We start from the raw sequence: 12,685 nt of genomic DNA, 5'->3' as shown, positions 1-12,685 counted from the left end.
AGTCACCTACTGTCATTGCGTTTACTCTGACTCATAGCAGCCCTGTGGGTCTCTGAGGCCGTAAATCTTTATGGGAGCAGAGAGGCCATGGTGGCCTAGTGCTTACCCTCTTTGTACTCCGCCACGGGAGAAGGATAGGGCTTTCTACTCCCATAAAGAGCTACAGTCTCAGAAACCCACAGGGGCAGTTCTGCTCTGTCCTACAGGGCTGCTCGGAATCAGAGTCGACTCGATAACAGTGAGTGAATTGAGACAGTTCTTTAAAAAGCAAACTGCTCAAGGCAGACCTTTCTAGCCCATTTTGTTTTACCACTGAATAATGAGCCCTAGTGGGAAACTCCTGCTAAATGAAAGGTTGCCGGTTCAAACCCACTCAAGTGGCTCTGTGGGGACAGCCCTAGCAATGAGCTGAAGGCTATCTATAATAGTGGAGAAGAGGATTAAGCACTGGCTGCTAACTGCAAGGTCAGCAGCTAAAACCCATCAGCCATTCTGTGGAGAAAATCACAGCTGTCTGCTTCTGTGACGATTTAGTCTCAGGAACCCCAAGGAGCAGGTCTACTCTGCCCTAAGGGGCTGCCCTGAGGCAGAGGGGACTGCAGGGGCAGCAGTCTTAGAGCTGACTTGAAGGCGGTGGGCCATTACACTATCCTGCTATCCTAGGTCCTTCTAGGATTCATGGGAACACAACTTGTATGTCACACTGCTCATCATCACTTACGTCCCAGTCAGAGCTGGGCTAGTTGGAGGTACAGAGATTGGTCATAGCAGAAGAGACTGCCCTCCAAAACAGGCTACGGTCTCCAGAACCTGAGGAGATAAACTGCCCCTCACTTCACACGCTTAACTGACACCCACTCCATACGGACAGCAGCACCAGGGAATCTAGGAAGCCCAGGAAACTGCACGCTCTGAAAGCAACTGCTGTTCCCTGTTTTGCATCATCATCTCCAGAAGATAGGTTTCCACGCACGGAAACGGCACAGCTTTGAACTGTGTCTGTTGGTGCCTTTGGGGGATCTCATGGTGATGCCTACGCCGGCGAAGAGGAACAAGTTGGAACGTAGACTGTCAACTGTTAAATACATTTTAAAATGAGAGTAATCATTTAGTCACACTGATGCATAAAACATGAGTGTATCCTGGGCGCCTTTCAAAGTTCCATCATTCACGAGAACATACAAATCTGTCTCGGAAGAAGTACAGTCACAATGCTTCTTAGAAGCCAGGATGTGATACTGTCTCACATACTATGGACCTGTTACCAGGAGAGATCAGTCACTGGCAAAGGACAGCGTGCTCGGCAGAGCGGTGAAAAAGAAGACCACCGAGGGGATGGGTTGCCAGTGGCTACGCAAGACTCCAGCCTAACACCAATGGTGAGCGTGGCGCCGGGCCGGGCTTCCTTCTGTTGTCCATAAAGGTCACCATGGGTCGGAACCGACAACAACTTGTCAGCAAGGCCTTTAATATAAAAGTCTCAGCTATTCCAAAAGCTCTGAATTCAACTACAGTCTCATTAACCTATTACTCAAATCCAAAGAATTGTAATGCTTCTCCCACGCACTTGGGAAGTCTAGGCCTTTTTTCTATTCTTAGAGTATTTCTGAGGATTTCCCATGTTTTACATACGTATGTGTCATGTGTCAGCCTGACACTGGTCACTATGATTGGCAATCAGTCACCATTCTTCAATGTCACCCCTGCCAATTCCCATGCAATCATAAATCTTTGGGATTTACAGGACTCTATATTACTGTATCAACATAACGGTCACATGGTCAACACTTAGGGCAAGACTGATGGTGCCTGCTTCTAAAATGTCACAGCCATGAGTGTTCTAGAGAAAGCTCTGTTCTGCAGTGTGCGCACCTGCCATCAGGCAGAGTCTACCAGGGAACAACTGGCAAGGCTGATAGACTTTTAGTATGCAATAGTTCACGTAGCACCCACAACAATGGAATGAGTTAAGTACACTCATTAGTTCCACTTTACAGAGAGCATTAGCCCCTTCCCCTGCACTGAGCTCAGCGGGGACGCCCACACCCTTTTGCTCCCCAACATGACCAAACCTCCATTAATGGTCATACACAACATCTCCCTTTTCCCGGGACTTTCAAGGGCCCAGAACTGCTATGTGGTTCTGTTGGAATAATCAATTTTTCTCTCTGGGATCTGAGGGAGCCTTGGTGTTAAGGTCAGCAGTTCGAAACCACTAGCTGCTCTCTGAGGGAGAAAGAAAGTCGAGGTCTTCGACTCCCATAAGCCCCAGAGAGGCAGCTTACTCTCTCTTATGGATTGCTCTGAGCCGGATGGCCGTGGTGGGCTTTCGGTTCCCACGCTAGTCTCAGCTTGTCCCAACCAGGTGGCAGTCAGAAACATCTGCCTGTAGCTGAATATGCTGCAATGGGGAAGTGCTCGGCTGTGATTTGAAAGGGTGGCAGTTTAAACCCACTAGCAGCTCAGCAGAAGAAACACATGGGTGTGCGCCCATAAAGATCCCACCCTACAAGACCCTAGGGGCAATCCTCATCAGTCACCCAGGGTTGCTAGGAGTCGTAATAAACGCAGCAGCAGACAGTGGCTGCTTTTTAAAGCCTGCCAGGCCTTTCTACAACTAGCCCCACTTACTCTGGAAGCTTCCCAGCATAAGAGCATCACACAGGCCCCAGTGACAGTGGCTGTCCATAAGCTGCACTTGGCCAGGACAAAGCTGGTGTCATGCATCGAGGTAGGTAAGAATACTGCCCCAGAATGACCACGGCCTTTTAGTACTTATGCTTGACTGAAACTGCCTTTCTTTTCAGTGCATGTCCTTCTCCTTTCATGTCAACCCCGTAAGGCCAGGGGACTCCTTCCAGTCCTTTACCACTGCGATCCCGCCGTCTAGAGTGCCAAGCAGATGCAGCTCTTCGGGGCTGCCCAGTAGGCCTGGCTCCCAGGGACTCCGTGGACCCAAAACGAAGCCACACCACTGCCCGTCCGGAGCACCCCGACAATGGTGAGGTTTAAGCCCACTGTTGCGGGCAAGGGGCTCAACAAAGCATACAGGAGGAAAGCAAACATTACTTTCATGAATAAATGTATCCTTTCAAATCCTACTTTTCCTTAACTCTGCTTTCCGTCCCCATCAACATTTATTTCTTAAAATAACTCAATATTTCATCCCTGATGCCCACAAATCTTTCAGTTCACAGAGGCCTGCTTTGTCAGAGGTGGGAGAAAGCACACTTGTTGAAAACTGAGCAGCAGAGCCCTGGTGACCCACATGGTGTCACTGTGAGTTGGCAATGACTCCATGGTAGGAAGACTGGCTTCGATTTGGTTACGCTACTACAACGGACTGAATACATTTACCTATATTAATTGACGCCTGGAATTTTCAAACCGCTTCCTCAACATCTAGTGCCCTGAACTTCACAAGTCATCTCAGAGACCATCATTCTTTGAGGATAAATTTTTGAAGCTCCTTGGAGCACTTGATTTTTAAAGTCTGGAAGGGTACACATGGCGGGAAAACCTGGTTTATTCCGTTCGTCCCGGTCCTTGCCGTTTCCAGGGTGATGAGGCCGTGTGTCGTTCAGGTCACTCCTGTTTTCAATGGCACCTGCAATCCTCCAAGACTTTCAAAGATAACTTTCTAGCTAATTTTTTCACCCCTTATCACATCTTTTGCTTGTTCTCATTTAAGATGAACATATAGCCTATGTAATACAGTGAAAACGTCTTTTAACTGTGAAATCAGAAATACTCCTTTTTTCATATAATTTTTCCCAACAGCCTGCAAATTCTAAACCAAAGCCACCAGAAGGTAACATGAGGCAAGATTACAGGCAATAAAAATACAGAATAAAGATAATATCCTCAAGTAAAGGTCTAACTTTTGTAAAATATAATTACTTGATGTTTTTCTTCAAGGTTTTCTCTAGGTTCCTCACTTGCTGTTTATAAAGCCGTAATTCATGCTGTGACGGCCTGCAGAAAATAAATCACGTTGAAGGCATTGCAGTGTACAGAATAAAGCAATAAAATATGCAATAACTAATACAGCATACCTGTTACTTTGTCAGAAAGGCTCAAATTCTTATTAAAATTCTTAAAATATTCCGTGCCTCCTAGTGAAGGTGTCTTGACTAATCATTTCGATCCCTCTTCTGTGGGGTTCCTGTTCAAATCTTAACCCAACTTTGTTGCTGTTCATCTTTTACTCTTTTTAATAGTGACATAGTTCAGATATGCACATAGGATAGAGAACATTAAACAAATGCTAGCCTGTCTACCCCCACTAGCTTTAACCACACATTTGTTTCCACTGATGCTCAACATAAAATGTGACACGTATATTTATACTCCCTGGGTCCCACATTATATTCCGATTCCAGTGTTCATTATGCACATGCAGGTTACAACTTCTGCGACAGGTTCATATAACCAGAATCTTCCATGGGATGGTGTGGCAGGCTTTACACAGACACATTATAGGGGAAGTCCCAAGGAGCCCTGGTGGCACAGTTGGTTAGGCACTGGGCTGCTAACCACAAGGTGGCAGTTTGGAACCACGAGCTGCTCCGTGGAGAAAGAGGAAGCCTTTTACTCCGGGAAGGAGGGGCAGTTTCAGAAACTCACAGAGCAGTTTTACCCGGTCCCCCAGGGCTCCTGTGAGTTGGCATCGATGTGATGCAGTGAGTTTGGTGGGACTGTGCTTGACCAGTCGCAGTCCCTTCCATAAGAACAGGAGTTGGCTTTATTCACTGTTTGGTCTCAGGGCTTGGACAGAGCCTACATTGTAACAGGTAGTCAACAAGTATTTGCTGAATGCATCAACAAGGCCTCCACAGTGTCTCTTCTTCACAACATGCAGGGGGTCATTCTTTTGGTCTACAGATTGAACTGTGTTCCCCAAAAAGATTGGTAGAAGTCCTAACCTCTGTGCCTGTGGTACTTATACAATCTGGTGTCAACTTGAGACTATTAAAGGTGAATGGGGTGGAGTTTAGTCTGTCTATCAGGTAGCAGCTTGATGACCTCATTTGGAGGCACAATGGAGAGAAATAGCTCAATGGCGGCTAGAGACACACACTCTGCTACACATTCCTGTTGACAGGCCACATGGAGCTACACTGAGGGAGGCAGGGCCTTGGAGCTGGAGGAGCCAAGTGGAGGCCCATGCCAGCACTGAGTTGCCTCTACCACCACTGGATCCACAAGACTTCACCCACTGGCCTGTGCTCTTTCTGCATTCGGCATCATTGCACGTGTGTGTGAATCTGAAGAGTAACTTATACACCAGTATCGGACATATGGGCTAATATCGGACATCTGGACTTGAACAGGACTAGGCTGGGATGTTTTCTTAGTATACAATACACTTTTATATAAAGCTCTTTCTTATACACATGAATGCCTATGAATTTGTTTCTCTAGTCAACCTGGACTAACACAGTGCCATTGTTTGGAAACCAGTTCTTTCGTTAAAGATGCTGTTACTTAGTGAAGTCATAATTCCTTCAGCGTGGCCTGAATTATCAAAGAAGGGGGCATGCAGCGAGATAAGAAACACATCGAGGGAAGATACCAAATGATGATAGAGCCACAGACCTATAATGGGAAGAAACACGTGGGCCTTCCAGAAGCTTGAAGACAGGGAAGGCTCTCCTCTACAGGGAAGAGAGAGAGTGTGGCTGGCCAATGCCCTGAATTTGGACTCCCTCTCTCCAGAACTGTGAGACCACACATTTTTGTTCATTACAGCCACCTGCGTAGTGGTATTTTATAACTAAGGCAACTATAGAAATATACCCTCCCTTTTCCTCTCCTGGACCACCTAGATTGAGCAAGAGGACATTCTAAAACAATTTGTGCAAACAGTTGGTCAAGGACTGGCTCTACCCTGAGTCTCCACCAAATCCTCCCTTCTTTCATGGTGACACCCATTTCCTCGCCTCCCTTGACTCCCTGCGTGATCCTGTTCCTGCGACCCTAGGTCACAAAACCGACCAAAGCCAGCCACGAGCACAGGACCTGAAGATTCATTTACCAGTGCGGGAGGGGAATGATCCACGTGCTGTTTACAATCCCAGCATGAGTCTACTTTAACAAGGACGAAGAAGGTTCTTAAACTGCTCTCACCTGGCTTCCAAGTCCTTTTGGAGGTTCAGCTTTTCACTTAAAAGTGCGTCAATCTTGGACTGAGATTCCCGGAGCTGGTTTTGTAAAGACTGCAACAGATTCACACAAGAAGCGGTTAAGTGCCCGGAGTCGCCACCACGTTTACTTCACACGGGAGTGTTCTGTCAGTCTTGCAGTTCCCTTACCATTAGGAGGCCTTTGTAACTCGGGGAGGCATCCAGACTTGAATAGTCTTTTTCTTCTTCTGACTGGCTTTCATCTTCTTTACACGGTCTATGAAAAGATACATGCAGTATATTTCCTACGAAAAACTGATCTGCAAAGAAAAACCCCTTACAACAGGAATACACAAGCAATGAAAACAGTGTGCTATGTGAAAGCCCCAGTCATGGGTATGATTCCACACGTGCAATAGCTAGACTGTTTCTAGGCAAATTCATAGACACAGAAAGTGGGTCAGATGTGTGGTAGACCAGAGAGGAGGGGATGAAGAGAGAGGCGCGGGGTGAGGGCTTTGAACTGCGATGATCAATATGTTGGAAAACAGTAGTAATAGTCGCACGATGCTGTAACAAATTTAAAAGCACTCAATAGTATACTGTAAGAAGGTGAATTTTATGGTATGAGATTTATATCTCAATAAAGCTGTCATCTGCACTGGGCACATCTTCTACAAAGCTAACACTGTCAGGGGCACGCCACGACGGCGCCCTGGCTCCCGTCACAGGGCTTACCACCACTTGGAGCGCATGCCCAGCTGACGGTGAATGAGAAGGCTGCAGATGAGCGGATGCACACGCACCGTCAGAACTAACAAACCTGCTTTGGAAGGAGTGCAGCCAGAACGCTTAGAAGTAAAGATGACAAGACATACTTTGAATATATTACTTTTATAAGGGACAAGTCTCGGCTCAAGGACATTGTGGTGATGTGAAATTACTTGGTTCGACTCTTTGATCCGCAGTCTTTGTAACTTGTGCTCGGTGACAGGGTAGGAACACACAAATAAGGTATAGCAGCTTCTAGCCCAGGCAGTGGTCAGTCTCGCCACTCTGCTGGTGTAAGCGTGAGCTATCGGAGGAGGACAGAGAGTGAATGAGGTTCTTGCTAGACATGGCAGGGCACAGAGCCTGCAGTGCCATGACCAGGAGACAGAGGCGAGGAACAGGCCAAGACCAGGAGACAAAGACGGATTCCACAGCCCACAGCAAAAGAAAACTGGGTGTCTTTGGGCAGGAGACTAGCTTGCAGAGTGGTGTGCCCTTTGGGCATTTATCAGTGCTAACGGGGTGTGGGTGGCATAGCGGGTTTCACAGTGGACTTTTTACCACAAGGTTAGCTGTTAGAAACCATCAGGAGAAAGATGAGGCTTTCTATTCCTGTCAACATTTAGTGTCTGGAAGCCCACAGGGGCAGCTCTACTCTGTCCTATCGATTTGCTATGAATTGGAATCAGCTCGATGGCAGTGAGTTTGGGAAGGTATCTTTGTAACACCATTGGCCAAGCAGAGTAGACGCCAAGGAAGCATGTGGCTGGAAGACTGAGGACCCAAGTCAGACATGCCTGGAAGCATGGCAGAGAAGAGGAGCTGCAGACACAAGAACCACATCCTTCATGCTTTCTCATCTTGACTTGTAGTACCTGTGCACCTCCCTCATAAACTCCCATACCTGGGCAAACTGCCTGTGAGTTCTGTGTGGTTACTGGAATGGATTACTGAACCCAGCACAGGAGTGTCCTGGGAGGAAGGGTTGGTGTGAGAACAGAGTAAAGAAAGATGAAGGGTGGAGGCATGTCTAACCACTGCCTTGTGACAATCAGCCTTGGGCTGGTGTGGAACTGGATTCTTTCTCCATGTTGAAACCGGAGCAGGTCAGGCATAGTCTATGCCATTTCCTCAGATACCATGCTTGCTTAAATTAGTGTGTTGTTGAAAAAAGAGGAAGATTCACAAGAATCTTGGGAATCCAAACATAGCAACCACTGTAGGGATGGTGCATGACTGAGCAGTGCTTTGTTCTGTTGTGCATAAGGTCGCTATTAGTGGGAACCGACTGCATAGCACCTAAACAACAATAACAACAACACAATTGTTTTTAAAAAGCTCCTTGGCCAAAAGACATCATGGTAAGTGTGGCAAAGAGGAAACTGTCCAGGATTTCAATGTACTTGGCTCCACAATCAAGCAAGGCTCCTGGAGCAGCAGTCCAGAAATCACATGATGTCTCACATCGGGCAACTCTGCTGCATGAGAGCTGTGGTAGTAGCCTGTCAATCAAGTCACAGCCTGAGGGTGCCTTCTGGTAGATGTGACCTCCTCTTAAGCAGGGTTCGTGGAACCTCCCTGCCCTCCTCCCCAGCCTTCATCCTCCTGTTGACACCATGTGGAGACCTGCCCGAACCTTGGAGATGCATCCACTGCCATTGGATCCATCAACCTGTGATATTTCTGAATTCTGCATCATTGTGTGTGGCTTTGTGAGTCTGAAAAGAGACTTGTGTACAAGTATCAGACTTATGGACTTGAGTTGGTCTGGGCTGGGACATTTTCTTGATATACAATTACTCCTTAAAGCTCTTTCTTACACAGTTATGAGTGTCCTTGGATTTGTCTCTCTAGTCAACCTGGTCTAACATAAGATCTAAATAGTGTTAAAGAGAAATTTGAGAACTAAGGTGTGCCTGACCCAAGCCATGGTATTTTAAATCACCTCATGTGCATATAAAAGCTGGACAATGATTAACAAAGACCACAGAAAAAAATGGATATATTTGAATTATGGTGCTGGGGAAGAATACTGAAAGTACCAGAGACTGACTGCCAGAAGAACAAACAAATCTGTCTTGAAAGAGGGACAGCCAGAATACTTCTTAAAATCAAGGATCGCAGAACTTCATCTCACATTATTTGGACATGTTACCAGGGATGACCAGTCCCTGGAAAAGGACAAGTTCAGCAAAAGAGAGGAAGACACAGTGGCTGCAACAACGGACTCACACATGACAATGACTGTGAAAATGGCATGAGCCCAAGCTGATTACTGAATGTGTATATGTAATATGAACATGCAATGTAACTACAGATATGTCATAAAATAAGTAATACGTCTTTAATACTTTTATGAAAAAAGAGCATCATAATCATACATTAAATTCATTTTTATACAATACTTAAAAGTTTCAAAAGACTGCAGAAACTTTTACTGTAAATCATGACTGGGTAATAACTTTTTAAATTGTAATACAGAATTAGTCATACCTTTGTTGATGAATTTTCCTAATTTTTGATTCATAATAATCAATCAGGCAAAGCAACCTAGAAACAGAAGACACATGGAAACTTATTCTCAAAAACCTACATTAGAATATCTCCTTTTCTCCTTATGCAATTTTAAATGACAGTGATAGAGGTGGTAACAGATTACCTGGTCAGCCTTTTAAATTAAATCGTTATTGATAGAAGCCAAAAGAATACTCTGTTCAACATTTTGTATTAATTATAAAGTATAGGTTTCAAAATAAGCCTCCCTCAACAAATAAAATATATATTTCCTGTCCCAACATTTCTAATCCTTAGAGATCTCTCCCCAATAAATATCTGCCCAAAGATGCAACTCACTATGTATAAACGTATTCATTGCATCATTACACGCCAGAGTGAAAAGCCAGAAAGAATGTACATGTCCTGCACAGGGGAGAAGTTAGCAGATCCATAGCACTGAAAACTATGCAGCATTAAAAGAAGTGATATAAATGTGTAAGTCCTAGTGAGGGCTGCTAAGGGAAAAGTTAAGGCTGTATAACCAAATGTAAACTCATTGCTGAGTTGATTCTGACTCATAGCAACCCAGAGTAGACTTGCCCCTGTAGAGTTTGCAGTCCGTCTAGAAGCCAACTGCCACATATTTCTCCCACCGAATAGCTGCTGTATTCAACCCGCTGACTTTTCAAATAGCGGCTAATGCTTACCCACTGTACCACCAGGACCCCCTAACCGAATGTAACTATCACTCTAATTTGGTTTCTGAAAAAGGAAAAAATGGCGTGAATTTGTAATACACTGAAAAAAGAACACTACAGATTCTTTACTAGAGGTTCTTTGATAGTATTAAAACCTAGGAGTGTCTAAAGAGTGTTGTTGCCACACTGAGCAGAGGGAGGGGCAGGACGCCAAAAATTAATACGGCACGAACGAGCACAGACGGCGTCCCAGGGAGGACACACACCAAACGGCTGAGAGGGGTTCTCTTTGGAACACAGGTATTAGCAGGAGCATGCCTAAATCATGGTACTTTCATACATTTACATATTGTTCCCATTTTATAAGCATGTATTAATTTTATAACTTAAAAATGAGGTAAGATGAAAATAACAATACACTTTCATGTGTTAACTTTTAAAGGAGCTGTTCCCTTCTATCTTGGAATATTTCCCATGCACTCTCCTTTTCAGAGTTAAGTCACCCAACTTTGCTTTTAAAATAGACTGCTCTCCTGCTCCATCACCTTTCCACACCCCAGCACATACCCGCTGCCACCCAATGCTTCCGACTTCTTGGATATTTGCCATTCCCAGATACACCGTTTCTCTGCCATCACGTTTCTCTTTTAAAAGACTCTCCCCTCATTTCTACTATTAAAATCTTATGGCTCCTAATAGTTTGGCCAAAAAGTTACCTCCTTCAGGAAGCCTTTGTGGTTACTCTCACTTTTATCCCCTTTGGAAAAAAGAATGAAATGCTCCTGTATCTATCTACGAAGCAACTACAACCTGATACTCAAACCAGGCAAAGACCTCAAAAGAAAACTACAAGCCACTATCTTTTATGACTACAGGGAAAAACCCTGAACAGCATACCAGGGAACAGAGTCACACAGTGCATTAAAAGGCATATACCATGACTAAGTAAATTTATTCTAAGGATGTAGGAACAGCCCAATATAAGAATATAAACCCATGTATTATACCAAATCAATAGGACGCAGAAAAGAACCACATGATCATCTCTATGGATGCAAGAAAAGGCATTTGATAAAGTCACCAACAGCCTTTCATGCTGAAGTCCCTAGAAAAGAGGGCGCTGACAGGGAGGTTCCTCGGTGTGAGTCAGAGCATGTATGGAACGCCAGCTCCAACATCCCACTTGGTGGAGACTGAACTTCCCTGGAAATCGGAATAAGGCAAGGTGTCTCTTCTCACGTCCTCTATTTAACAATGTATTCTAAGTCCTAGCCAGAGCTAAGCTAAGAGGAAAAGAAACGAAAGGTATCTAGATTGGAAAAGAAGAGGAGAGAGGAAGTCCCAGCGAGTCCACAAGAAAACGTCTCGAGCTGTTAGAGGGATTGAGCTAAGTTATGAGCTCAGAGAAAACAAACAAAAATCAGCGATGAGAAATCAGTGAAACAACTCCCCTTATAGTAGCACCTATGAAAACAAACTTCCTAGGAAGAAATCAAACCAGGGGTATGAAAGACCCATGTAGTAAAAAGTTATAAGACACGGCTGAAAGAGATCGCATTTTATTTATTTATCAATCATCACTTTATTGGGGGCCATACCATTCTTATCACAATCCAGTCATGCACCATTGTGTCAAGCACATTTGTACATTTGTTGCCATCATCCTTCTCAAAACATTTGCCTTCTACTTAAGCCCTTAATATCGGCTCCTCGAGATAGCATTTTAAAAAGCAAATAAATGGAAAGATGTTCCATGTGCATGAATTGGATAACTTAATATTGTCAAGATGTGAAAACTACCCAAAGCAATCTTTGGGTTCAATAAAATCCTCATCAAAATTCCAATAGCATTTTTTACAGAAATAGAAAAACCAGGCTTCAACTTCCCATGGAATGACAAGAAAGCCTACATAGTTAAAACCCTGTTAAAAGGAAGACAAAATGAAGACACCTACCCTTCTTGATTCTGAAACATGTTATTCAGCTATAGTCTTAGACTCTTAGCCATCCCCAAGTCAAACTCACTGCCACCAAGTCTATTGTGACTCATCACAGGCCTAAGGACAGACCAGAACCGCCCCGGTGGAGGCTAAGATTTAACATATTTTTAAACTGCAGAAAATAACAAATTTTAGCAAGGATATGGTGATATTTAAACTCTTACCTACTAGCAAACTCTATCATTAGCAAAATGACCCTGCTATTATGAAAAAGTTAGTGTGGCAATTCATCTAAAAGACTAAAAATAGAACTATCATATGACCCAGCAACTCCATTCCAAAGTGTACGAAAACCAAAACAAACAAATTCACTGTCGTTGAGGTGATCCTGACTCCTAGTGACCCTGCAGGATAGAGCAGAACTTACTGGAACAGACCACTTCATCTGTCTCCTGCAAAGCAGCTCGTGCATTCAAACAACTGGCTTTGTGCTTAGCAGCTCAATGCATAGCCCACTATGCCATCAGGGCCCTAAGTATGCCCCCAAACACTTGAACGCAGACACTCAAACAGACTTGCACACTCAAGTTCACTGCAGCACTATTCACAAGAGCCAAAAGATGAGAACCACCATATGCCCATAACAGGTGAAAGG

General features: G+C 44.5%; 1 protein-coding gene across 3 annotated transcripts in view; it reads right to left on the bottom strand.

Moving 5' to 3' along the window:
* CEP70 (centrosomal protein 70) overlaps positions 1-12,685 on the bottom strand; it is a 47,102-nt gene that overhangs the window by 22,062 nt on the left and 12,355 nt on the right. For all 3 annotated transcript variants that reach the window (XM_075546850.1, XM_075546852.1, XM_075546851.1), the window contains exons 8-11: positions 9,390-9,446; positions 6,315-6,402; positions 6,130-6,218; positions 3,901-3,975 (exon numbers count right to left, since the gene is read on the bottom strand). In XM_075546850.1, coding sequence (XP_075402965.1) covers positions 3,901-3,975; positions 6,130-6,218; positions 6,315-6,402; positions 9,390-9,446 — 309 coding nt within the window. The remainder of the gene's footprint in view (positions 1-3,900; positions 3,976-6,129; positions 6,219-6,314; positions 6,403-9,389; positions 9,447-12,685) is intronic.

Source organism: Tenrec ecaudatus, chromosome 4 (genome assembly GCF_050624435.1).
Source record: "Tenrec ecaudatus isolate mTenEca1 chromosome 4, mTenEca1.hap1, whole genome shotgun sequence".
In the NCBI taxonomy this organism is placed as follows: domain Eukaryota; kingdom Metazoa; phylum Chordata; class Mammalia; order Afrosoricida; family Tenrecidae; genus Tenrec; species Tenrec ecaudatus.
Note: the sequence above shows the minus strand (reverse complement) of the source record. Positions and strands in the feature narration are given on the sequence as shown.